General features: G+C 45.2%; 1 protein-coding gene across 1 annotated transcript in view; it reads left to right on the top strand.

Annotated features, from left to right (window-relative positions):
- Positions 1–27,988, top strand: part of LOC144762194 (ATP-binding cassette sub-family C member 10-like) — a 681,473-nt gene that overhangs the window by 78,046 nt on the left and 575,439 nt on the right. The window contains 1 exon segment of the mRNA XM_078647347.1: positions 5,041–5,197. Within this exon segment, the coding sequence (XP_078503473.1) occupies positions 5,041–5,197 (157 nt within the window).

Raw genomic sequence — 27,988 nt, 5'->3', positions numbered from 1 at the left:
AATATTGCCTCAATATGTCCCCAAGTGGGGGCAAAAAGATTGTGGCCATTTTTTTGGGGGGTGCGGGGGGGCATTGTCATACCCATCACATAGGGCATCCTTTTGATATGTGCTGAAGGGGAATCGAGAGCGGTCTGACTATTGAACAGGCCCCTCATACGTTATTACCCTTTTCTCAGCCGGGATGGATGGAGTGAGCTTTTGTAAATGGAGAAATGGAGAATGCTTGCTGATTAAGGATATGTTTGAAAAGGGACAAGTTCTTATTTGACCTTCTTAGCCCCTTAACATCAGGGTATCTAATTTCCAATCTTTTAAAGGCACGCTGATTTATCGCCTCCATGACTTAAAAGCATCCTTTGCTCAAGTACTGTGCTCGAGAGTAACGTAATTCACGAAGACCACACAGTGCTTGGTGATTATAATTTTCACCTGGAAGCACATGATGATCCAGACATCTCAGCCCTTCTTCACACAATGTCCACCCTAGGCCTCTCCCTGTTGGTGGGCAGTGCCACTCATTCAGCCGTCTCCACTTTGGACGGCATCTTTATTAATAACGCCTCTTTAAATTCCTCACACTCTCTACCATTAGCTTGGTCCGAACATAATGCCACCTTTTTTCATATCCCCACTAACTTGCTTAATTTTCCTTCCCATCCAACCCCACATGAAAGCTCTACTCGCGCATAGCACAAAATTGATCCTCCCACTCTTGCTAGCTTCCTAGCTAACTCTTGCCCCACTCTTTCTGATGATCCTGAAGAAGCCCCTGCTCAATACTACCAGTGGTTAGACTCAGCTGCCACATCCTTGGCTCCTCTTAAGCCAGACAAACCAAGAAGGAACAAGACCTCCAGCCACTGGTTTTCGGAGAACCTAAGAACTTCCAAACAGACCTGCAGAAGGCAAGATACATTCTGGTGCTGCATCTATAACACTGTTGAAAAGGCCAAATGCAAGTTGTGTTTAAGTACCTATATAAATCATAATATTTTAAAGCTAAGGCAACATATTTTACTAAGAAAATTGAATTTTCTATGATTTCAACTAAGGTACTTTTTCTGACTGTTAAAAAGAACCCTGATAAGATAGGATGTGATAGGGAGAGGATGTGGCCCAACGGGCTAGGGTGGTCGACCTCAGATCTGGGGAACCAGGTTCGAGTCTTAGCACTGACGCTCAACATCCTGTGATTCTGGTCAAATCACTTACTCTCCCTGTGCCCAACAAAAATGAATGTGTCCTTCTGCAACGTAACTGGTGCTCATGTAAAGCGCTCTGATATCCAATACTTTCGGGTCAAGTTTGTGCTATATAAAACTCCGAAGGAAAAAAAAGAAACTCACCAACTCCAGCCAGTCCTTTTGCAACACGATTGTCAGCTTCTGTCTTATCAGAGTTAACTCGTTCTACAACAACCTGTCCAGTACTCATAATCTGCTGCAGGGTAATTCTCCCTCTTCTAGCCTTCCTCAGGTAGCTTCCAGCTATTCGACTTTCACGCCATCTTCCATCGACTCTGTTGCTAGAATGATCACGTCAGCCAGATCTGGTTCCTCTAATGACCCTTGTCCTCCTAGGCTAACACCTTGGGCCCCGGTCCTCACAGATATTTTCCAACTCATTTTGCATGGTCACTTTCCAGATGGATGGAAGAAAGCTTCTGTCCTCCCTCTCATTGGAACCATCCGATCGAAAAAACGTTCGTCCGATTTTTTGCCTTCCTCTTCCGGCCAAGATTGTTGAGAAAGAAATGAATTCTCAACTTATTGAATTCATTCAATCCCACAACTTACTGGATACCATTCATTTTTGGTTACATTCAGACCACAGCACGGGAACAGCCTTAATAAGGCCAGTGAAGAGATTAGAATGGCCCTGGATGCTGGTGGCAAAACTGCTCTGATCCTCCTTGATCTGTCAGCGCAATTTGACAGCGTCCACCACAAGAAACTGCTGTCCATCTTTACTGAGATTGGTGTCACAAGCTCTGCAGGGAACCTACTCAGATCATTCCTACAATCACGCGAACAAGTGGTCCATCTTGATAACTTTGTCTCCGTGCCCTTCTCCCATCCTTGTGGGCCCCGACAGGGATCCTCACTCTGTCACATGCTTTTTAATATTTATATCCAGCGGCGGCTACTCTACTAAGGCGGAGGAGCATCGCCCCTCTGCTCTGCAAGCAGTTTAAAAAGGAAAACTAAAATGATAACTAATGTTATTATCAATGTAGTTTTCCTTCTTGTTTAGGTGTGGCACGGGTGGGGTTGGGCTGGCCAGAGTAGGGGCCCGGGGGAGTAGTGTTAGGCACACTCTAAAGTGAGCAGGATGGTTTGGTCCTCTGGGGCCGGCCATCCCGTCCTGCTCACTTTGCATGGCCCCACCAGGCTGCATTACACAGCCTGGTGGGGAACATGCACAGCCTCCCTGTCCCCGTCTGAGGGTCAAACCACGGCACTCAGTCCAATCACATTGCTGCTGTAAGGCAGCATCATGATTGGCCAGGGGATTCTGGGAGGCTGTGTGCTTCCTGTTGTGGTGCGTAGAAGACAACGGAGGAGAGGCGGCGGCACCCAGGTAAGTCCTTTTATTTTATTTTTTATTCACCCCTCTGTTCATCCCGACTCACCACCCCCATTCAGTAGCAGCCGCTACTATTTGTATCACTCCGATAGCAGAGCCCATCAAGTCTTTTGGTTTCGCCCTTACATTCTACGCTGACTATTCCCAAATCGTTGTTTCTTTCAGTAGTAAGGGGCTTGATTTAAGCACCCGCGTCTGCAATTGCTTGCTGGCAGTCAGCACCTGGATGTACAAGAAATTCTAGCAAGACAGAAATCCTGCTTTCTGGTGCCCAGCCCTCTTTTTGGACTCCCACCTGGGCGCCGCATACATTGGGTACTCTTCCCTTGTCAGTTAACACAACCCGCAATCTGGAAGTCATGATGAATGACGAACCTTCTTGCACAGACCAAGTCAATACAGTCTCCTCTAAAGTTTTTTATAATCTTAAACTAATAAAATTGGTCCTTTTATCCTACCTCAACTTCAGAAATCAGTTGTTCCATCTCTTGCAATATCCAGACTTGATTATTGCAACGCTCTTTACCTTAACGTACACAAGTCTGGTCTCAACAAGCTTCAAACTCTACAGAATACAGCTGCGAATCTTTTTCTCAATATTCCAAAGTATCAATCTGTGCCTAAACACCTGAAAAGGCTTTCCTAGCTGCTTATCAGACACAGAGTTACATTCAAGGCTCTCTGTATCGTGTTTAAAGCGCTACATGACCAAGGTCCCACATTTCTAAAAAACAACTTCACCTGCTACACTCCAATCAGGGCCTAAAGATTGGCCTCATCCAAATTTGTGACTATCCCTCAATTCAAATGCACGGCTTGGCGTGGCTGCAGCTTTTTGCTTGGTGCTTCCACCACCTGGAACAATCTTCCACTCTCTATGAAATCCTCAAACAAACTTCTGACTTTCAGGAAATCCCTCAAGACCTGGTTATTCAGTACATTTTTTTGCACTCTGTAGCCAGCTCCAAGACTCCCTCAGGTATTTGTTTGCTAAACAAATACATTTAACATAACTTAGAATGCAAGAAATATTTCTAGCTGACTGAACTAGATAGAATGCGATACGTACTGATGAAACACTAGGTAATGCACCCACAAGTTAAAGAGATATCCAATAGACCTCTGACCACCTTTGAGAAGTCCCTGTATGATACAACAAATGGTCTACTCTTCAATCTATATAGTCTTCTAAGTGTTCGCATTCCAGCAAAAAAGATGGGGCTACCACAGTCAATGAGAACTAAAAACAGAAAGTGACTTTACATCACAGGGTGGGAAAGAGTAAAGTGTAATATACATAAAGCTTTATGAGCATTCAGCACTGCGAAGCTGAATATAAGTTACTAATAGGATGGTACAGGACCACAAGTAGATTAAAACAAATGTATCCAGCAAGGTCAGATATTTGCTGGAGATTTGGAAAAGACAGGAGCACCTTTATTCACATCTTGTGGAAGTACGAGATAATAAAAACCTAGAAGGAAATCCTTAGTCGCATTGATGTGATTGGAGTATAACAACATCTAGAAATCAGACTATAATTTAATTACACCTGGAGGATAGGAGTGGGGCAGTGGGGCAGGGACAAATAGCACCATTAGAACATCTGCTAGGGGAAGCCGAACAACTCATCACGCTGTACTGGAAGAAAAACAAGGCAGCGTTAGATGTGCATTGGATGAATAGCCTTTTGCACACTAGCAGTATAAAACTGACACATATTTAGTGATCAAATACTAAATTTTTTCAAATTTGGTCCCCAGCGATAGAATACCTGATACACATGTACAGTGAAATTAGCATTTGTCCCAGGATCCAAACTTTATATTTTTTTTTCACAGTTAGTTAGAGGACAATGGGACTAGACATAAATGTTTGTAATTGAGGAATGGATACCCTAAATGCTCCATGTGAGATGCTGCGTGTTGTGGGGGGTTGGGCTTGGGAGTTGAGTAAGTTCATGTAAATGATTTTCCTTCTCATTTTGTCAGAACTACAGGGTAACTGATCCATGACAAAACCTCAATGGGGAGGACAGCGGGGCTTTAATTATATTGTGTATCTATCATTATTGCTCTAAATGTAAATTCCCTCAGAAACACATATTATTATGGCATGTATTGTAGCATTGAATTATTGAATTTTGTATTCCCTTTGACAAAAATAATATTCTAAAATGTGGTCATTGTTTAGGGTAGGTAGGCACCAGCTGATCTAGAACTGAATGTTAAAAATTCACCTAATATTTTTGAAATCAAGGGCCTGATTTGAAGTGTGGCAGGCGGGGTACTTCAACCTGGCGTACACAAACAGAAAAAAATGATTGTGGCCATGAGTTTTCAGCTTTTCAGAAATCAACAGTTACCTGTCCTTGACACTGTCACTTATTAACATCTGGTTATAAATCTCTTTGACAAAAACATGTAATACAATATCCTACTTTTACCATAGGTCTTTACAACCTTGTCTCTCATCAACTTGCTGATTTTGCCGCTCAACGTGTTCCCATGGATGTTGACGTCAGTTTTGCAATCCAAAGTGTCCCTGGATCGGATCGAGCGGTTCCTCCAAGTTCCAGATCAAGACCTGGGCTCCTATTACATCACTGGTATGAGGCCAGCAAAGGAATAGGGACAGCAAAACAACAAAACAGTAGTGGGAAGTCAAGGAGGTTCAGAAGGCACCAGATATGGCGGAATGTAGCTAAGTAATCCCAGGGCTATCAGAACTTCAGGATTAAAATGCATTTGTTATTCTACAATTGATATAGAAACTGTAAAACCACGTAAAGGAATGCAAAGGTTTGTACAAAGTGGACCACTGAATGCTAGAAATATGGATTTCTGATTTAAACACCGAATTCTGACATTTCCTGTGATCTGCAGGGCACAATTTGAAATCCTGGGTATGCCAAATCAGCCGTCTGTCCTTCCAAGGTTGGTTAATTAATTACCACTAGCTTGGATATTAGCAATAACTGTTATTCACAGTGTCTAGAAAGGTTATAAGAGCAGTATAAAATAGTATATTGAGCCTTATTTCAGGATTATGGATGGATAGTTTACATCCACTATATCATCAGCTTTATATTACATTTTTATTTTTATGTATTTATTTATTAATGAGAATTTGTAGCGCGCACAGCTACTCAAAGAGTATCCCGGGGCATGCCTTCTGGAAGGAGAAGCAGACAGAAGAAAAATAATTCAATAGCGTCCTAGATGCAACGTCTTAAGATTTTTCCTAAAGAGCTTAGAATCCTGGATGCTGCGGAGGTAAAGAGGAAGTTGGTTCCAGGCCACAGCCACCTTGTAAGCAAAGGAGCTGCCGCCTACCCTCTTCAGGCAAAATCTAGGGACATGGGCCAAAAGCATTGCAGCTGAGCAAAGCTGCCTGGTAGGCCCACAGAAACTGAAGCGCTTTCTCAGGTATGCGGGACCACATCCAGTGTCTCACAATATATATTTGGATTTTTTATTCATGACACTGTATAGATTACGGGCCAAATGATCATATAAGGAATGTCTTACGTGTCCAATGTCCCATGACTCATATTAATGTATAATTCAACATGTTTTGTGATGGGAACTTAGAGAGACGTAACTTGTTTAAGAAGGATTACAATTGCTATTTGACTGGTCTTGTCACTCTTTTCGGTGCTTTGTTTTGATACTAACCAATATGTCATGTCCGGGCTCTATCTTCTGAGGGTCCCAATCTAACTCGAGGAACCACTGGACTATATACCTATAGACCTTGTTATTATATTACATAACTTTTGGTCTACATTTATGTACAACATTGGATTTTACCGTCGTGTTGATAGAACGTCTTGACCCTTTGGGACGGCACTCGAGCTATGTGGATTTGGCCAATGCTTTTTCATATGGCAGTAGTTTGTGGATTCACCACCGCGCACCAAGGCATGCACAATTTGGGTGTACGTTATACAATCCCCTTCTAAGATGACAGTTCAGTTCTTTTATATTGTTACTCAGACTGGTGATAACCTTACTGTAATAGAGAAGAATCTCTCTACGATACTATGTGTGGTTTTGGGACATTTTTGGAGGAGAGGGGTGCAGATGATGTGCTTTGTCTTGCTCCCTTGCCGTATCAACAATTATACCAACAAGGAACGTAATTTTGTTTTTAGGCAGATATATATATGCTGTCACTTTGTTATTTTAATGTGAACTTTATCCCTTAGATGTATATGTTTTAAATTCCACTATGGAGTGAGAGGATAATGTACCGCTCTTCTACTTGCACGGTTAATAAGGCTTCTATGGGCTAGGTTCTGGCCCGATTACAATTGCAAGATGGCGGCTCCTTTGGTACTGTTGTCCGCTGGTTTAGGGCCACTCTTGCTACGTTGCGTGTCCGGTCATGTGATCATCTTACAGCTACAAACAAGCTGTGAGAAACATGCCAGTGTCTTCTGTGGGTTACGGAGAGGTATACGGACGCGGTGTCTGTCATTCACTCTGGTGCGAGAGGCGAGTGAAAAGTTACAATAAGGAGATTTACCCACTTTATCTACACGGGGTGATCGACCTTATTATTTATATTTACAGGGGGACAACTTATCAGGGTTTGGCCTAGAACGGCTACGAAGGCTTACTCTACTTCATCGCCAGAGGGACGTTTGTGATAACACTACGTGGGGCACAACTAGCCTGAGCTGGCGTGAGTCAGTCGGGGACAGGGGAGTATTTCGTTCTAATTTGGCATATATCGCTAGAGTGGCTGACATCTATCCCATGTTGATTTTCGTAGGTTTTCCTGAGTACTGGTGCACTTTTTACATCAGTTATCAACACTATCTTAACTATTTCTAATATAGCGGAGGACTTGCCAGCTAGTCCAAGATTTATCAGATATAGGTGGGTGAGTGGCACCACATGGCATTTAATATGGTTAGGATTACATGGAAGTATGAGTATATGTCTTCATTTTTTCTATATTATTGATAGATCATTTGCGGGAATGTTAGGGTTTCTTACTGGCTTTATGCATTTAATATGGGAAGAAATAAGGGTGGACACACCGGCAAACATGAGTATGGGGCATCACCAAGCACTGGTAGACTAATACCACCAGTGGGGAGAAGCCTGATTGAGGGTATGCCAGGAGGATGTTGAGATGTGTTCTATGTATTAGGAACACAACACAGGCGCCAATATAGGGTGCTGAGAACTGTATTTATTTTGCGGTGTTCTTTGACCGTACAGCTTTATATTATTGCTCAGATTTGCATCTTGACAAGCCGACTTGACTTCTAGCATATTTTGAATTTTGTGTGTTTTCTTCAAAGTTCACTGATTATAATAACTATTTGTCTCATATTACTTACAGTGTCCTATTTTACTTTCAGTATTTATTTGAACATTACTAATAAGATGGGATTCGTTACGCCGTAGAACCCTGGCCTATGTTCAACATTCGTGGTGGGTGTTGATTCATTCATAGTTTTTTTAGGAGTGTACTAGCACTTCAAGTCACTGGTTTGTTCACATGCAATGCATTATGCATGTTGCATGGGGGTCAACAGGTCCTTGTTCCGTTGTCACAGTGTGATTCACTCAATGGTGTGGCTTCATTGGTCTTTCTTTTTCCTTCTCTTTTTTACTCGGGCAGGTCATACATTCTTAACTCTCTGCACATTTGAATATAGTCTGCAATTGCGGGCATTTACTATTGAACTATGTGTCAGTAGGATGACACCTTGTATATTATTTTCAGTTTACGAGGTCTCTTTATTTCTTCTCTTTTTTAAGAACTTGTTACCGTTATGAGTAATGTGGATAGATTTTTTAACTGACAGCATTTGTGCTCTTAGTAGCTCACAGCTACAATATCTCATGAATTATATATGATGTTTATTTTCCAGCCTTGAAAAAGTCTGAATACTGATATGTACAGACGAAACACGTGTTGGCTTCAATAACTGCTGGAAACTTGCCTCAGAAGAATAAAAGACATTTTTTTTCAACGGATATGACTAATGGATGGTCCTTGAAAACCAACATATGATCTGAATATAATAAACTCGCCTATGGACCTAGAACTCTAATGCATTGTTGAGACATATATATACGTTATATATGCTTTTTTTAAAAACTTATTGTGACTAATAAGGGTGTGCTACAGCTGCAACTGTCAACATTCTAGAAAGAAATTACTGGAAATTTACCATGAAGGGCATTTGGGCATCAGCAAGACAGAGTAGAGTCAAAAACTGGTATTGGTGGCCTGGTATCAGTTTGGCTGTCAAAAGAATAGTCAGGGACTGTGCGTCTTGTGTCAATTCAGATAAAACCCAAGTCACCTTCAGACCTCCCCTACAGCCTATCACATGTCCCACCATGCTTTTAGTAAGAATTGGCTCAGACATCATGGGGCCCATTCTTGAACAGGGCGAGCAAGTGTACACTATAGTACTCATAGATCATTTTTGTAGTGGCCAGAGATAAAGTTTGTCACTAAACCTGATGCCCACAGTGTCGTCAGTTTCCGTGAAGGCCTACCTAAGTGCATCAGTAGCGATAATGGACCCAAATTTACCTCAGACTTATTCAGGTACTATCTAGACAGGAACAAGAAAAGCAATAATACCACTTCCGTCTACCATCCAGCTGGCAAAGGTGCAGTTGAACGTTTTAACAGGTTCATCACAGGCATCATCAAATTAGCCAACAATAACAGGCTGGTGTGAAAACTGTGGAAATGTGCCTTTTAATAAGCACACCGGTGCAGGGTTCACCCTTTTCTGTCCACGGGTCCATAGACTAGCAAAATAGAGATTGGCAATGAAGCTGGATTTCAAATAACAAGTTTATTAATCACTCATGAGTGGGACTACGTCAATACAACACTCTCCAGGGCTGCCTGAGGTAGTACATTGAATAAACAGACCACGGTGCTTTTATACATACTTTGTTGCAGAGTAAGCATGTAGTCATAAATAGAAGGTACAAGCATGCACAGGAATAACTACCGACAAACATGGGCAGATGGGAGATTACTTAGTCCGCAAAGTGGGAGGAGAATAGAATTGCTTACAGCAGCAAAGAGTGATTGACAGTTACATCTTTAGCCCAGCTGCATTCTAGCAGCTACAGGCCTTTTCTTAGCAAGTCTTTGGCTCAGTACAGAAGGAGTTAACTAAAGTTGATGACACAAGCAGAATAGAAAGGCAAGCAACAGTGAAGACTGAAGAATTACATAGCTAACAAAATGGATGCCACAAACAAGATGGCTTCAGCTCATGCTAACAGCAATTATTTCCGATTTCCAATGACGACCCTTTTAGCATTGGCTGAAGACATCTCTATGATTTAGAAGGAGCATGGAAGATATCATGTACATCTATTCTCATGAGTTCATCAATTTCCTGGTCCATTCTTGACATTTTGTTTAGTTGGTATACACGAGGTACAGGTAGAAATACAAAGGGAACAGAGCATCAGGCCACATTAGATACATAGGCAACAGGTGAAAAGAATCTAATAAAATATATATAGAGCTAACAGTAATTTCCAGCCCCATACAGTAAACATGTTCCATAGCCATCCAGTCAAAGTCCAAATTCCTGAATCCTGATGGATTTCAGTGGCTATCTTGTGCATTTTAGAAATTGCTTCAAAAACTGAAGCGGCGTGGTCAGGGATGTATACGCAACAGCTGCTCCCAATGATGCAACATGCTCCACCACGGTCGGCCCGGATCACATCGAGGACCATCCTGTTTTGGAGCGCTACTATTCTCGCAATTTGCAGTTCTTCTGTGATATTTCCAAGTGCCATGGCTGTCTGATTAGTTACAGCCTCTATAACACATGTCAAGCGCCTTATCTTCCTGCTGTTTAAGGCCGCTTCAATAAAGAATAGTCCCAAGTTGAAGTCAACATACTGCTGCAATGCAGTATCAGTTTGATCCACCTCATCGTGATTTATTGTCCTCTTGAATCAGCTCTTAGAAATGTCATTATACAGTTCATAGACTTTATGATAGGATGCAGATGCCAAAAACACAGGTGGAAACAAAAAGGACACATAGGAGCTTCCAGACCAACCAATAGGTAGATTATAATAACCTTTACTTCTGCAAATGAAATAGGTGTTATGTGAAGACAAAAAACTACTGCCTATTCCAGTAATGTTCAACACTAAAGTACAGTCACTTTTTCCCACAGGTATACTGCCAATACTGCTCACACAAATATCCGCTCAAGCTCTAGTGACAGCGATAACAGGAGGCCCATTTCCCTTGGTTGTTCGAGTATTAGGGAAAACATAGCGTGCAGAGGAATTTCCTTGACAATACTCCTCCATTTCCCATACAGTTCCATTAGCTTGTGGATCTCCTTCCTCGTCAGGGTAACACACTTTATTCAACTGAGTGTTTAGTCAAATTCAAATTCAAAAAGCTTTATTCGGTACATTTTACATGACCATAAAAGCATACTAAAAACATGAGAACATATATATATATTTTACACAGTGTCTATTAATTTGCAAGTACAGTCCATATTTCGATAAATCCAAGAAGGCAATTCAATAAAATCAATTAAAATCTCATCAATTCATTAATATTAAAAACAAAAATCTCATCAATTCATTAGGATGTATGACGTTACAACGCATACTTTTACCACGCATACCTTTACAACGCGGTTTTTACCACGCATACCTTTACAACGCATAGCGCTTAGAGGTGCTGGATAGTGGTAAGTATAATTTTCTATTCCAACTCCAGTCCCCGTGGACACTAGGGAAGGTGTTGGATAGATAATTAATCTTATTCCCTATCCTAGAGCGCCCCCCAGCGCAATGTGTTGTAATGGTTTGAGTTGTAATGCCAGCGTTGTAATGGTATTGCGTGGTAAAAAATGCGTGGTAAAGGTTGTATACCATTCATTAACATTAAAAGCAGAACAAAAACATCACATGTTGTTTAAAGTGCATTCAGCTTTAAGTTTCGCAAATATAAAATGTTCAGGATCGTCAGTTTTCATAATTCTCATAAGTTAAAGCCTCCAGTTGGGAATATGTCTTTCTTTTCCTAATTGCCATTTGAATGAAATTACAAGCAGCATTCATAATTTTTTCATCCTCCAAGCTACATATAATATTAAAAGCTTGCTTATAGTGATAATATGTATTTGTTTTAAAAAGAGGTTTCAAAGTAAATCTACGAATGTCCCTGTAAAAAACACAAAATATTAAAAAATGCAGCGTGGTTTGCGGCGATTTACTATTGCATGGGCAATTTGGTAATAAATGATACATTTTCCTCTTCGTGGGGAATGCAACCCAATAATGTAGGGTACCAAATCTTAATCTAGGCAGAAAGAACCTTTGTTGGACATTTCTTATTTCTTACTAGGACAAGGTAGGGTTGTATGCCCATAAAAAAGGGTGTTCATAATAAGAAATAACACTTTGTTTTGTTATTTGCTCACCCTCCCTTGCTAGGTCCATAGCAGCAATAAATCTCGTTTTCAATTCTTTCTTACTATATTCTATGATCGACATAGGTTCCTTATGCTCTAGAATTATTTTGCAGCTTTTTAGTAATGTTTGTATATATTCAAGCCACACTTAGGGGCCGATTAGGATTGCGGTGAATCCGCATCCTCCGGGCCGGCGGAAGCCACCGCCGGCCCGGAGGATGCGGATTCACCGCTGCGGTGCCAACAAAGACACCCCGCCAGATTAGGATGGCTGGGGGGTCATCGGCGGACGGGACGACTGTTCGCCGCTTTTCCGCCGCGGTCACCTTCCGACCGTGGCGGAAAAGCTCTAATATGGTGGCGGTGTCTATCAGACACCGCCAGCCATATTAGGATGGGGCAGAAAACATGCTTTTCTGCGGCAGCTTTTTCGCCGTGGAAAAGCATGTGGTCTTTGGGGGCCCGTTGCGGGCCCCCAGGGTGTCAGGGGGTGGGGGGTGCACATGGGGGGTGCCTATGGTACCCCCCAGCATTCACATGCACAAAGCTGCAGGCACCGCACGGTGCCTGCTGCTTTGTGCATGTAAATGCAATGCATGCATTTTTAACCTTGCGGCGGGTGCTGCTTCAAGCAGCACCCGCAGCACCCGCCGCAAGGTTAAAAATACGGGATGTGACCGCCAGGGTGGCGGTCACATCCTAATTGCACCGGAGGGACCGCCGCTGCCCCTGCGGACGGTCCCTCAACCTCGGGGGTGGCGGACGGACGCAGGTCCGTCCGCCATCCTAATAGGCCCCTAATTTTCTACTATTGTCTAGAGCCAAGCAGTCAAGTATTATATTCTTTGTGAAACCTAGCTTCTTCTCGTGTCCAAATCCAATGCCATAGTGTTAACCCAGCTGTTTTTATAAAATCGCTAATGTAAGGGACAGACAATTCACTATGAGCTATACAATTAGATGTACAACTTGGGACTGCTAACAAACGTTTTAAAAACATATTCTCCTGTATTTGGAGGGTTGCAATATTAGCTCTCTCCCATAGTGCTACACCATAACATGCAGTAGAAATAGCTTTAGTTCTGTAGAGGGAGAGAATTTCCCTGATGGGTTTATTTCCTATTTTTTCAGAGAATCTAAAAAAGCCCTCTATACTTTGGATGAATTTTAAATTTGCTATATTAACATGTGAGCCCTGTGAGAAGTTGGCCTGATATGCAGTGCTCACTATTCTAGTGAACACTATGTATCAGTCCAAACAACCCTTATTGATGTTTGGTTGTAAGTCAACCTGATAGACCAGTTATCCTAGTAGCATGGACACGTGCAGTCTTTAGGCTAAACTCTAGAGGGCGTGTTAAGCCAGCTGTTTTACCATCACATATACCCCTTGAACACCAAGTGAAAGGACACCACACAAGTTGTTATGAAAAATAAAGTATATTTATTTATAACAAGACTACCCTGGCTCTTTATGAGACAGGGAGCTAAGCACACAACAAAACTCTACTTAAAGTCGCACAATTTACACAAATGCCCGAGGGGCACGAAAAACCATATACTATACAAGTGGAATGCGAAATACTAGCAGTTAAGTAACTATTCTCATAGGCTTTAGGATCGCTAGGACTGGACTACTGAACCTTTAGATTACAAGCAGGAGGCCTAGGGACGTCGTGTGCAGAGTGGGAACTCTCACGCGTAAGGCGGGAAAAAGTCTATGGAGGCTAGTAAAAGCAAAGTTAGTGTTTTCGGGCGAACCCGACTAGGTAGGTCAAAAACGAAAGTGGATCTAGACACTTAGAGAGTTGGTCTACGCTGGAGCACCGGAGTACTCGGTTTACCTAGCCCAGGGGCTGCGACTGCATAGGGTTCAAATGTCGTCGGGTTTCTTCGTTGATGAACCAGGAGCCTGAAGAAAGAAGTTGCTGGCAGGCGACCAGTGAAGAAGTTCTTGGGATCCAAGCCTGGATCGGGAAGAGGAAGACCTGTAAGCAGAGGGGACCAAGTTCTGAATCACTAGCCAGTGATTTAGGTGGGCACCAGAGTGGCACCGGGCGAAGTCACCTCAGCCAGGTGAGTGGGCGCTGCTGGGCTCTGCAGTCTCTCGGACCAGGAGGCGTTGTCGGCGACCAGGATGGAGGTGCGAGCTGTCCCACGAAGATATCTGCTGTCGACGTCGCTGGACCCAGGATTGGGGCAACAAGTCTTGGCAAATGCAAGCCCACGCGGTGGACTTAAAATGGCGTCTGGAGTGGACCAGGAGGGTCCAGGGCGCTCCTCTGTTGGAGGGGAGCAAGGGCCAGTCTGGAGCAACCAGACCAGCGGTGTTTGTCATCGAAATTCGTCGTCAGAGGGCCACTAGCCAACGGGCAAGCGACCTGGACAACGCGGTGAGCAGCAAAGAGCAGAAGGGCCCCACGCAGATCTCGTGGATGCAGGGGAGCTGAACTTCGGTGCTGGAGCTGCTCAGGGTTGGGGCTTCTCTTACCCCAAAGCACTCGGTCGAGGGTCACTCGGGAGTCGTGCTGGTCAAGCGTCGTGCAGTCTTGGAAGATGGCCGGTCCCTCGGTCTCGTCACACCCACGAATCACAGCTGGGCTGATGATGCAGGTAGAGGTCAGAGGTGCCAGGGAAGCCGGTTCTCGTCGAGCTGGGCAGTCTTGATCCGGTGAGGAGACTTACAGCAGACCGCGATGCTTGGTTGGTGCCTGCTGCTGCAGGGTGACTACTCCTTAGTCACAAGGGAGAAATCTTAGGAAGAAGTCTTGAGTTCCTTTCGTGGAAAGTAGTTTCAGGATTCAAAGATGATCTAATTTGGAAGGGGGCCTGCTCCTACCTTTATCCTGCAAAAGGGGGCTGGCACGCGACTAAGTCCTGCCCTATGGGTGGGACTAGGAGGGGGTGGTTACACCCCTCTCCTTTGGCGGGCTTTCCCCAGATCAGGGGCTGGAGTGCCCCTGGAACTGGTTCAAGCCGGCCTATGCACAGTGAGCACCGGGGTGCCACTTGCAGTCACCTTTCTCTAAAGCCCTGCCTACCTAGGATACACAAAATCCTGTCTGGGACGGTGCTGGCACCGCCCCTGGCAGGAAACCCTTTGTCCTTGCCTCCTGTGCTGGGAGGACTCCCAGCAGCAGGAGGGCAGACTTGTGTCTCGGTGGCAGCATCCATCTTGTGGAGCTGAGGCTATGTCTGACTTTAACCGGGGTTACAGGTTACATACATGTTGTGTCCCTCTAGAAGGGTGGAATGCTAACCCCGTCGCCAGAATTGGCGAGGGGTTAGTATTCCAATTCGTATGACACCTTACTCGACATGTTTTGATAAAGCGATACCAGAGTTGGCATATAACCGCGAGGATTATAATGCACTTAAGAGTATATGGTATGCGTTATCATGGAACAGCTATTAGGACTTGGTTCCGCAAGCTGCAAACGGGCTCAGCTCATACCAGAGCACCATTTCACCTTATTCCACGCACTCTGCCTTCAGGATTGGTAAGGCCTGCCATAGGAGTGACTGATAGGAATATAGGTGTCCCTTGTAGGTTTAGATATAGGAATACTATATCTAAAGCAAAGGGTGATTACACCACCTTGCCCCAGCTGTCAAGCAGCCAGTTGTGTCTGGTTTAGTTAGTCAACCCAGGGGTGGCATAATACATGCTGCAGCCCCTGGGAGACTTCTGGGTGCACCTCAGCCCTGGGTACAGGGACTTGGAGTGGGCCCAGTGCCAATTCAGCACCTGGGTACAATTTGGAGTAGAGAGAACAGCTAGGCTGTGGGTCTGATTAGCAGGCCCACAGCCAAGGAAAGTCGTAAACCAGTGAAGCAAAAAGCAAAAATCTGGGTGATCATAGGATTGCAGACCCTACTCTCCTACATGACCCCCCCCCAAACTTTGGGACAATAAGCTAACCTTGACCAGGTGAGTCTTCTTGCTCTAAGTGGAAATACCTGGAGAGCCCATCAGCATTGCCATGATCAGTACCAGGTCTATGCTCCACTGTAAAATCCATCCCCTGTAGGGAAATGGACCACCTAAGTAGTTTGGGGTTTTCACCCTTCATCTGATTTAGCCATAAGAGGGGCTTATGGTCGGTCTGAATCTTAAAGTGAGTGCCAAACAAGTATGACCTCAACTTTTTCAGGGCCCACACCACAGCAAAGGCCTCCCTCTCAATAGCTGACCAATTTTTCTCTCTGGGGGTCAGCCTTCTGCTAATAAAAGCAATGGGCTGGTCGTTACCATCAAAATTCAGCTGAGATAGAACAGCTCCCACACCCAACTCAGAAGCATCTGTTTGGACAATGAAGGTCTTGGAGTAGTCTGGACTCTTTAGGATAGGTGCTGTGCACATGGCCTGCTTTAGGTCATTCAATGCTTTCTGACAGCTTGCTGTCCACTGAACTTTCTTTGGCATCTTTTTACTTGTCGGGTCATTAAGTGGAGTCACAATGGACCCATAATTCTTGACAAATTTCCTATAGTAACCAGTCAGGCCCAGGAAAGCTCGAACCTGAGTCTGGGTGGTTGGAGGAGCCCAGTCCTTGATGGCCTGTATCTTGCTCTCCAAGGGTTGAACCTGGCCTCCACCTACAAGGTGGCCCAGGTATACAACCTGTGTCTGCCCTATCTGGCACTTAGTGGCCTTGATAGTGAGACCTGCCTTCTGCAGTGCCTCTAACACTTTCCTCAGGTGGACCAGGTGATCCTCCCAGGTGGAACTAAAGACAGCTATATCATCCAGATATGCTGCACAGAAGTCATCCAACCCAGTGAGAACTTGATTCACCAGCCTTTGGAAGGTGGCAGGTGCATTTTTCAAACCAAAGGGCATTACCACAAATTGATAATGCCCACCAGGGGTAGAAAATGCTGTCTTGGGCTTGGCCTCCTCAGCTAACCTGATTTGCCAATACCCAGCTGTCAGGTCAAATGTACTTAAGTAGTTGGCAGAAGCCAATCTATCTATAAGTTCATCTGCTCTTGGTATTGGGTGGGCATCAGTCTTAGTGACTGCATTGAGTCCTCTGTAGTCTACGCAAAACCTCATCTCTTTCTTACCACCCTGGGTGTGAGGCTTTGGCACTAGAACTACTGGGCTAGCCCAAGGGCTATCTGAGGGCTCAATGACTCCCAGCTCCAACATTTTCTGCACTTCTGTCTTGATGCAGTCTCTGACATGATCAGGCAGTCTGTAGATTTTACTCTTGACAGGCAGACTGTCTCCAGTGTCAACTTCATGGGTACACCAATCAGTCTGACTGGGGGTCAGAGAGAACATATGTCTAAAGGATTGCAGAACTTGTCTACAATCCTGTTGCTGATGTTCAGAGAGGCTGCCACAAAAGACAACACCATCTACTGACCCATCATCAGGATTCTGAGTGAGCAGGTCTGGGAGAGGGTCACTCTCTTCCTCCTGTCCCTCATCTGTGGCCATGAGCAAGCTCATGTCCTTCCTGTCGACATATGCCTTGAGCCTGTTCACATGGAGCACCTTGACGGGGCTCCTGGGAGTTCCAAGGTCCACCAGGTAGGTGACCTCTCCCTTTTGCTAAATGATGGTGTGGGGCCCAGACCATTTGTCTTTGAGTGCTGCTGGGGCCACTGGCTCCAGCACCCACTCTTTCTGTCCAGGCTTGTACACAGTCAGGACAGCCTTCTGGTCATGCCAAGCTTTTTGAAGTTCTTGGCTGGCCTCAAGGTTTTTAGATGCCTTCTCCATGTATTCAGCCATCCTGGAGCGGAGACCAAGTACATAGTCCACTATGTTGGTTGCAGGCTTTTTGAGAGGTCTCTCCCATCCTTCCTTCACCAAACACAGGGGTCCTCTTACAGGATGCCCATACAGAAGTTCAAAAGGGCTGTAGCCAACCCCCTTCTGTGGGACCTCTCTGTAAGCAAACAAGAGGCAGGGTATCAGGACATCCCATCTACGCCTGAGCTTTTCAGGTAGTCCATGAATCATCCCTTTGAGGGTCCTGTTGAATCTTTCAACAAGCCCATTGCACTGTGGATGATAGGGTGTGGTGAACTTGTAGTTGACACCACATTCCTTCCACATTGCAGTCAGATATCCTGACATGAAGTTTGCACCTCTGTCAGAAACAACCTCCTTAGGGAAGCCCGCTCTGGAGAACACTCCAACTAGGGCTCTTGCCACTACAGGTGCTGTAGTGGTCCTAAGTGGAATAGCTTCAGGATACCTGGTGGCATGGTCCACCACCACCAGTATAAACTTGTGCCCTGATGCTGTCTGGGGTTCCATTGGATCAACAATGTCAATCCCCACTCTTTCAAAGGGAACCCCCACCACAGGTAGTGGTATGAGGGGGGCCTTTGTTGTGCCACCTGACTTACCACTGGCTTGGCAAGTGACACAGGAGCGACAAAACTCCTTGGTATTCTCATTCATGTGAGGCCAGTGAAAGTGTGAGACAAGTCTGTCCCAAGTCTTTGTCTGGCCTAAGTGACCTGCAAGGGGAATCTCATGGGCCAAGGTGAGAAGGAACCCCCTCTGAGACAAGGGGATGACCAGCCTCCTGGTTGCACCAGGCTTGGGGTCTCTTGACTCAGAGTACAGGAGTCCATCTTCCCAATATACCCTGTGGGCACCTGTGGCGTTCCCTGCAGCCTCAGCAGCAGCCTGCTGTCTGAGGGGTTCAAGGGAAGGGCAGTCTAACTGTGCCTTCCCCAGGTCTTCTCTGGAGGGTCCCCCTGAGCCCAGAAACTCAACTTGATCAAGTTCAAGCTCTTTAGGCTCAGTTTCCCTCAGCTCTCTCAGATCAGCCTCCTCAGAGACTTGATCCTCAACCTGGGGCAAGGGGGAAGGCAATGCCTTAACCCTACTGCTCTTCTTCTTGGAAGGTGTCTGGTCCATTGTTCCAGGATCCAGCACCTGTTCAGTGGGGCATCTTCTGGCCTGTGACCTAGTCACAGCAAGCACATGTGCTGGCAAGCCTAACATTTCCATGTGAGTCCTCTGCTCCACTTCTGACCATAGTGATGACTCCAAATCATTGCCCAACAAACAATCCACTGGGAGGTCTGAACTAACCACAACTTTCTTTTAGCCACTTACCCCTCCACAGGAGAAAGCAACAATCGCCATACTATGACTGGTAGTGACGTTGCTGGCATTGGTCACCAGGAAATCTGTACCTGGCATGATCTGTCCAGGGTCCACAAAGTTAGGTGTCACCATGGTGACACTGGCACAAGTGTCCCTATAGGCCTGAGCCATTTTGCCATTTATCAAAGGTGTCTGCCTGTATTTGCCCAAAGTATTGGGACTGACATCAGGGGACATATCCATATCCCCTGTACAGACAAGGACAGCCTGAGTGAGTGTGCCAACTAAGTTGTCAGACCCCTCAGTTCCCAAGGTTAACCCAACTATTCCCTTGGGAGGTGCACTACCACTACTGACTGTACTAGGGGGTGCAGTTGCCTTAGGGGCTGTAGTGGTAGGAGTTTGCCCTCCTCTTTTGGTGCACTCACTAAACCAGTGAGACTTACTTTTACAGTACTGGCACCACCTTTTTGACTGGCCTTCTTGAGTCTTCTTTTTCTGCTGTGAAGCCTGACCCCCACCCTCTTTGGTTTGTTGGGGACCTGTTGAAGACTTCTGGTCATTTTGTTCACTCTTGTTACTACCCTTCTGGTCTGCTTTCTTCTGACCACCCTGGTTCTGAGTCTGGTTCTGCTTGACCCTTGTTCTGACCCATCTGTCTGCCACCAATGTGAGAAGTTGGCCTGATATGCAGTGCTCACTATTCTAGTGAACACTATGTATCAGTCCAAACAACCCTTATTGATGTTTGGTTGTAAGTCAACCTGATAGACTAGCTATCCTAGTAGCATGGACACGTGCAGTCTTTAGGCTAAACTCTAGAGGGCGTGTTAAGCCAGCTGGTTTACCATCGCATATACCCCTTGAACACCAAGTGAAAGGACACCACACAAGTTGTTATGAAAAATAAAGTATATTTATTTATAACAAGACTACCCTGGCTCTTTATGAGACAGGGAGCTAAGCACACAACAAAACTCTTAAAGAAATACTTAAAGTCGCACAATTTACACAAATGCCCGAGGGGCACGAAAAACCATATACTATACAAGTGGAATGTGAAATACTAGCAGGTAAGTAACTATTCTCATAGGCTTTACGATCGCTAGGACTGGACTACTGAACCTTTAGATTACAAGCAGGAGGCCTAGGGACGTCGTGTGCAGAGTGGGAACTCTCACGCGTAAGGCGGGAAAAAGTCTATGGAGGCTAGTAAAAGCAAAGTTAGTGTTTTCGGGCGAACCCGACTAGGTAGGTCAAAAACGAAAGTGGATCTAGACACTTAGAGAGTTGGTCTACGCTGGAGCACCGGAGTACTCGGTTTACCTAGCCCAGGGGCTGCGGCTGCATAGGGTTCAAATGTCGTCGGGTTTCTTCGTTGATGAACCAGGAGCCTGAAGAAAGAAGTTGCTGGCAGGCGACCAGTGAAGAAGTTCTTGGGGATCCAAGCCTGGATCGGGAAGAGGAAGACCTGTAAGCAGAGGGGACCAAGTTCTGAATCACTAGCCAGTGATTTAGGTGGGCACCAGAGTGGCACCGGGCGAAGTCACCTCAGCCAGGTGAGTGGGCGCTGCTGGGCTCTGCAGTCTCTCGGACCAGGAGGCGTTGTCGGCGACCAGGATGGAGGTGCGAGCTGTCCCACGAAGATATCTGCTGTCGACGTCGCTGGACCCAGGATTGGGGCAACAAGTCTTGGCAAATGCAAGCCCACGCGGTGGACTTAAAATGGCGTCTGGAGTGGACCAGGAGGGTCCAGGGCGCTCCTCTGTTGGAGGGGAGCAAGGGCCAGTCTGGAGCAACAAGACCAGCGGTGTTTGTCGTCGAAATTCGTCGTCAGAGGGCCACTAGCCAACGGGCAAGCGACCTGGACAACGCGGTGAGCAGCAAAGAGCAGAAGGGCCCCACGCAGATCTCGTGGATGCAGGGGAGCTGAACTTCGGTGCTGGAGCTGCTCAGGGTTGGGGCTTCTCTTACCCCAAAGCACTCGGTCGAGGGTCACTCGGGAGTCGTGCTGGTCAAGCGTCGTGCAGTCTTGGAAGATGGCCGATCCCTCGAGGTCTCGTCACACCCACGAATCACAGCTGGGCTGATGATGCAGGTAGAGGTCAGAGGTGCCAGGGAAGCCGGTTCTCGTCGAGCTGGGCAGTCTTGATCCGGTGAGGAGACTTACAGCAGACCGCGATGCTTGGTTGGTGCCTGCTGCTGCAGGGTGACTACTCCTTAGTCACAAGGGAGAAATCTTAGGAAGAAGTCTTGAGTTCCTTTCGTGGAAAGTAGTTTCAGGATTCAAAGATGATCTAATTTGGAAGGGGGCCTGCTCCTACCTTTATCCTGCAAAAGGGGGCTGGCACGCGACTAAGTCCTGCCCTATGGGTGGGACTAGGAGGGGGGTGGTTACACCCCTCTCCTTTGGCGGGCTTTCCCCAGATCAGGGGCTGGAGTGCCCCTGGAACTGGTTCAAGCCGGCCTATGCACAGTGAGCACCGGGGTGCCACTTGCAGTCACCTTCCTCTAAAGCCCTGCCTACCTAGGATACACAAAATCCTGTCTGGGACGGTGCTGGCACCGCCCCTGGCAGGAAGCCCTTTGTCCTTGCCTCCTGTGCTGGGAGGACTCCCAGCAGCAGGAGGGCAGACTTGTGTCTCGGTGGCAGCATCCATCTTGTGGAGCTGAGGCTATGTCTGACTTTAACCGGGGTTACAGGTTACATACATGTTGTGTCCCTCTAGAAGGGTGGAATGCTAACCCCGTCGCCAGAATTGGCGAGGGGTTAGTATTCCAATTCGTATGACACCTTACTCGACATGTTTTGATAAAGCGATACCAGAGTTGGCATATAACCGCGAGGATTATAATGCACTTAAGAGTATATGGTATGCGTTATCATGGAACAGCTATTAGGACTTGGTTCCGCAAGCTGCAAACGGGCTCAGCTCATGCCAGAGCACCATTTCACCTTATTCCACGCACTCTGCCTTCAGGATTGTTAAGGCCTGCCATAGGAGTGACTGATAGGAATATAGGTGTCCATTGTAGGTTTAGATATAGGAATACTATATCTAAAGCAAAGGGTGATTACACCACCTTGCCCCAGCTGTCAAGCAGCCAGTTGTGTCTGGTTTAGTTAGTCAACCCAGGGGTGGCATAATACATGCTGCAGCCCCTGGGAGACTTCTGGGTGCACCTCAGCCCTGGGTACAGGGACTTGGAGAGGGCCCAGTGCCAATTCAGTACCTGGGTACAATTTGGAGTAGAGAGAACAGCTAGGCTGTGGGTCTGATTAGCAGGCCCACAGCCAAGGAAAGTCGTAAACCAGTGAAGCAAAAAGCTAAAATCTGGGTGATCATAGGATTGCAGACCCTACTCTCCTACAAGGCCCATGTGCCATTTTCATTACACAATAAACCCAAATAAGTAAAACTCGAGACCCTCTCAATCGCAATGCCATCCACGTAATGCTTTTTAATCATTCTTTTGTTTTTGCCACAAGTCATGACGAAGGTTTTGCTTAAATTCAATTTTAAATCCTGTTCATTCACAAAAAGTGCAATTTTTTAAATCAGGTGTTGCAAACCATTTGCCGTCCTTGAAATAAGGATGGCTTCATCTGCATAAAGAAGCACTGGTGTGTCGCGAGTTTCCACTTTCGGTGCGTCAGCCTTAAGATTTTGTAAACAACAATCAACATTGTTTATATATAGTGAGAATAGAAGGGGTGCGACTACGCACCCCTGTCTTATCCCACGCGTTACCCTAAAATCAGGCGTGCGGTCGCCTTTCAGACCAAATCGTACTCTGGATAACAGAAAAGAATAAATCTGAGATAGGTACCAGTGTTCGCCACAGTTTTTCGTGATTGACCAGGTCGAAAGCACTGGTGAGATCAACAAAACAAATGTGCAGGGAACCCCCTTTAGCTATAGTGTATTTTCCCACCAGGAGATCCAAGTTCACGCATTGTTATATTGTCCCTATCCCTCTCCTGAACCCATACTGTGCATCTGTGAGAATGTTATTTTCAGAGGCCCAGGATTCTAGTCTACCCAATAGGACTCTACCCATCAATTTTGAAGTAGATTCGAGGAGGGAAATGGGGCAATAACACTTGGGATTTCCTCTATCCCCTTTTTTAAATATAGGGACTATAATGCTTTCAACCCAAGATGTAGGCAATTTTCCATCGAGGGTTGCATTAAAAAATTCTGTAGAACAGGAGACCAGAATTCAATGTCATACTAAAAAACATCGATAGGGACCCCATCGGGGCCACCAGCTTTGCCACTTGCACTTTTATTAAGTGCTCCTTTTATTTTTTCTATAGTTATCAGGGGTATCAGGGGTATCGCTATGGGTTCTATGGTTAAAAAAGGCGATTCCTTCTTTTGCGGGGTATCTATCCCTCCAGGGTTAAAAATGCCTCCAAAGTGGGTTATCCAATCCTCTGTAGGCACTAGGGCGTCTATTTTTACTGCTGTAGCATCCCTAAAAATAGGGTAATTTATTATTTTCCAGAATAAAGTTGTATCCCGTGTTGCAATTGAATTGGGCATCTTCCTTCTCTGTTCGGTTCCGTTTGTGCTGCACTGCTGCCCTCCAGTGGACAGTGGTTTGCTCGTCTCGTCGCGTCTCGTCTCTCTGGCCGTTGGGAGAAGGAGAGGGACGCCAAGATGCCGAGACCTCCAAACTACCGAGTGCTGTCTCGTGCAGCCCCCCCCTCCCCCGCGGCCCCTGGATCCCGGACTCCAGCTCCCAGCACTTGGAAACCCGGCTCTTGTTTTCCAGCGCTGCCGGAGGTGCTCGAGGTGCTGTGCGGGAGGGGGGCTCACGGAGCGGGCGCCGAGCTGGTGCTGCATCGGCGTGAGTTGGCACCTCACGGTCACCCCTGGCGTTTCTTGTGCCCTTGTGCGGCCTTGTTCTGCCTGACTCCACTCCACGTTTTGCCAGAGAGTAGGAGCATAGAGTCTGTGAGCGGCTGAAGCAGGCAGGCAGGCACGACGGGAGACGGGGACAGGGCTTGACAAGGTTTGAAATCTCCCCCCTCCCTCTCTCGCCAACGGCAGCAGTAGCAGCTCTTGGCACCTGGTTCTGCTGGTGCAGAGCGGAGCAAAATGTAGTAGGAACTGCACTTTGAGCAAGTTAAAGTTAAAGTTAAAAACGCGCACTTACCAGTATCTTTTGCCTTTTGAAAACGCTCTGATTTAATCTTCATTACTTTATTACTGACTCTCACTGCCACTGGCTCTGGCCCCTTTTGTCTCCCCATTAATTTGTGGGTTTTTTGGCTCTGTGCAAGTGTGCAGAGTGAGCTGTAGGAAAGCAGCAATTAACTCTGCTGAAAGCAATCGCTCACTGCATATAAGGAGGTACTGCTTCCTGTCTGATTACTGGACTGCTGGTTTGCCGGACTGCTCCAGTCACCTCCCAGCCACCGCCACACTTACTTATTGCCGTTGCTGTCCCGGTCGCCTGCTTTGACCATTGAAGGCAGCGGACTGGTGGGAAAAGGGTGGTGGTGGTCGTACCTTGGAGCACAAGTTCCTCCTGCGGTAGAGGCTGTGGCTTTGGCATCTGTAGTGACTGTGTTTAAACTCAAAAGGCTGAGAGCCGTGGAAGCAACAAGCGGATCAAATAAAAACGTTCTTTGATTTACCATTTTTTGGAATATCCACTGATTTGCCTCAGAAAAACAAAAAACAAAAAAAAGGCAAGGAAAATATTAATTGAGTGCTCGCCGCGGATAGTGTGTCATACAGTCTTATAGGGTTTTTGGGGCCATCCAATATCTGCTGATCTAGTCCCCACACCCACTGCCAGCTACGAAAGTGGGCAAGTTGAACCAGTGAAATCTTTTTTCGGAGAGAGCAGATCCGTTAGGGGTTTGCATGAGAAACTAAGGATTATGAGATCAGGAAAAACCCGGCAAACACCACAGAGGAAACCGAAAAAGAGTGTGTCAAAAACAGATTTAAACTCTACCTCAAACATTAAGAGAAGGAAAGAAAATTTATCATCACAAAAGGAAAAGCTGGTTTCGGTGTAAACACCAAAAATGAGAATCAGATATTTCATTTTCTAAAGGATCCAATGGCCGCAATATATTCTACAGATGGGACTCATGGCTTGCCTAGTCCCTAGTCCAATAATGCCAACATTACAGGATAAAGGAAGTCTACAGTTATTAGGATGTTTTACTGACATTAAATTAATACAACCCAGATCCGAAAGAGAAAAACCCTCACACATAAGGATGACAAACCATGAAACAAATATAAATGAGGATGATATAATTAAGGCAAACCAAGATGCAAATGGTGAGGCGGCCAATGACGATGTGTCACTAAAAAAAGGGTTGATAATTACTACAGCGCAGGTGTATCTGCCCAAACTCCAGTCTAAGGACGTACCCTGTCAATATAAAGAGGAGACCTCGGTGTAGCTAGACATAATGAAAATGACAAAGTACAAATCAATCAATGGATCAGTTCTTTTTTCCATATCAGATGATGCCGACCTCATTCATGCACTGATTTTGAATACTCAGCCAAATGAGGATGCACACATTCAAGATCCAGGAAGGAGTTCTGTTTTAGGCTCACCACTGGATGGACCAGTTGGGGAGGAAGGAGGGGCAGCTTCCACTCCAATAAAACATTCAGTGTGCACAGACCGGCAGGAGGGAAAAAATATTAAGCTAATCACTAGCCCTATGAGAAGTCAATGGACCCGGTCACCCCCAATTACAATTTCCTCAGTGAGTGGAATTGATTCAACTACAGAACTCCCCTCGCAATCCTCCCACTCAGTAAAATGGAGTGATACTTTATTAAGATCCTTACAGCGAGCCATAGATGTTTTAAACTTTCAATCAGATAAACTTGATGTTCAGATCGATCTAATGAACTTGATTGCTACTTATATTGCAGGTATTAACACCAAACTGGACTCACTATCTGTATTGATTACTAAGGACAACCAAAGTAAGGCTCCAGGCAGTGGATACCTATTAAGTTCAAATTGTGGATGTAGCCAGATAATTGATAAATTGGCATCCCTTCCAGAAATATTAACAGAAATCCTACATGTTGTTAAGCCAATAGACAATAAGGTTGACAAGGACCACCCAGTAATGACCGAAAGAAAAGACATGATGGACGACAAAGTAGGAGCAAAAGAAAAGACACCTTGCCCCCAACATGACGGCAGTATTACAAAAAATAAAATCAAGGAATCAAATCGATCAGGGGAAGTGCAAACCGCCCATGAATTAACTCCTACACTTAGTCCATCAAATAGCGGGTTAACAAAAAGACAACGGAAAAGAGCACGTAAGGCCAGGCTAAACGTGAGTAAGCAAACTGTACAAGAAAAGAAGAAAAATTATCAAATTTTTCCCCAATTGTACAGCCATAAAACCGACCAGCTTAGCAATAAAGGCCCTCCTGTGGACTTAAGTGGATCCACTTTTCAGTTGAAAGATCCGATTGTACGTTTCAATAAACCCCCTCATAGTGATTCATTTTTAGGTACACAAAAAAGCAAAATACACCTAAATAAAGGTGTCAAACAAACAAAACGAGACAAAGAGTGTACATCAACTATAAAAAAACAGGACATTCCAGACAATTCTAAAGCTTCTGTGAGTGAAAACAATTTGGAGTTAAATCAAGGAGAAATCAAAGACCCGTCAAAAGAAGGATATAAAGAAAAAATTGCTAATGAGGACAAGGCCTTCATAAAGACACAGCTTCATGATAAAATCGTAACCAATAGTCAAGATGGCGTAAATGGAGACTCTTTAAATTCACAAATTATGTCCTCAAATTGTGAAGAAATGCCGAAAGAGCACAGTATGGTAACCACTCAAGACAGAGTACAAGAAGATCGAAACAAAATTAAATCGGACAGGCTGTTATTGGAATATACAAAAAAATCTCCGTGTTCTTTGAATGAAATTATGAAAAACCGAAATTGGAATACATAAAAAATGTCCCTAGATAAACAGGGATGGGTCTGCGAGTTTCCAATAGTGCAATCTAACTTACAAGACTGTATAAGTACAGAAGTAAGCCAAAAACCTGTCCGATTAAGTACGACAACAAGTGATGGTCAAGTGCATGTAATAAAGCTGGAAAGGGAGACTTCATATAATGTAGTACAAATCAGAAATAAAGTCTATTACACACAGTTAGAACAGAATAGTTCCCGTCAAACGGGGATTCAACAGAGTGAACTGATCTTTGAGCCAGAATATCAAACAAAGGGCAGATTGGACTCCTTAAATAGGGGAAACCTAATGAGATTATTTAAAGAGATACCAAAGCTGCGTAATATCACTACAGCAGATCTCTTGTCAGTAGAGTTTTTGCAAATGAAAACATTATCAGAAAAGGAGGTTACTCTAACAACTTGGTCCTCAAAGGAAATAACAGCTCTGATTTTCTCAGAAAGAGTAAACTTTGATGCATGGGGAATTTCGCTATCTTACCCAAAAAATCCAAAATATCCTCACCCACTTTTATTGGATACTGTGCACCCGATTAAATTCGGAAAGGAGAATTGTCCAAAAACTTGCCTAAGGGTGGCACGAAGCACCACTCCTAAAAATTCATATTCGCTAATTAAAACAACAGAGATGACAAATCAGGATCAAGCTTGTTCAAATCAACTGCCGGAAGAACTCCACGATTGGTCGTGGGTGCCTCATTTCTTGAGCCATAAACGATCCTGATGATTCTAACGATCCCCAAAAGCTACAGTCGTTAGTGATCCATCTAGGTACGCCCAAGGACCACAAAATTAGAATTTGTTCATGGAACATTCACGGATTCAATGAAATAGCCCAAGATCCTGAGACGCAAGC

Source organism: Lissotriton helveticus, chromosome 6 (assembly GCF_964261635.1).
Source record: "Lissotriton helveticus chromosome 6, aLisHel1.1, whole genome shotgun sequence".
Classification (NCBI taxonomy): Eukaryota; Metazoa; Chordata; class Amphibia; order Caudata; family Salamandridae; genus Lissotriton; species Lissotriton helveticus.
This window is presented reverse-complemented; position numbering and strand designations above follow the sequence as displayed.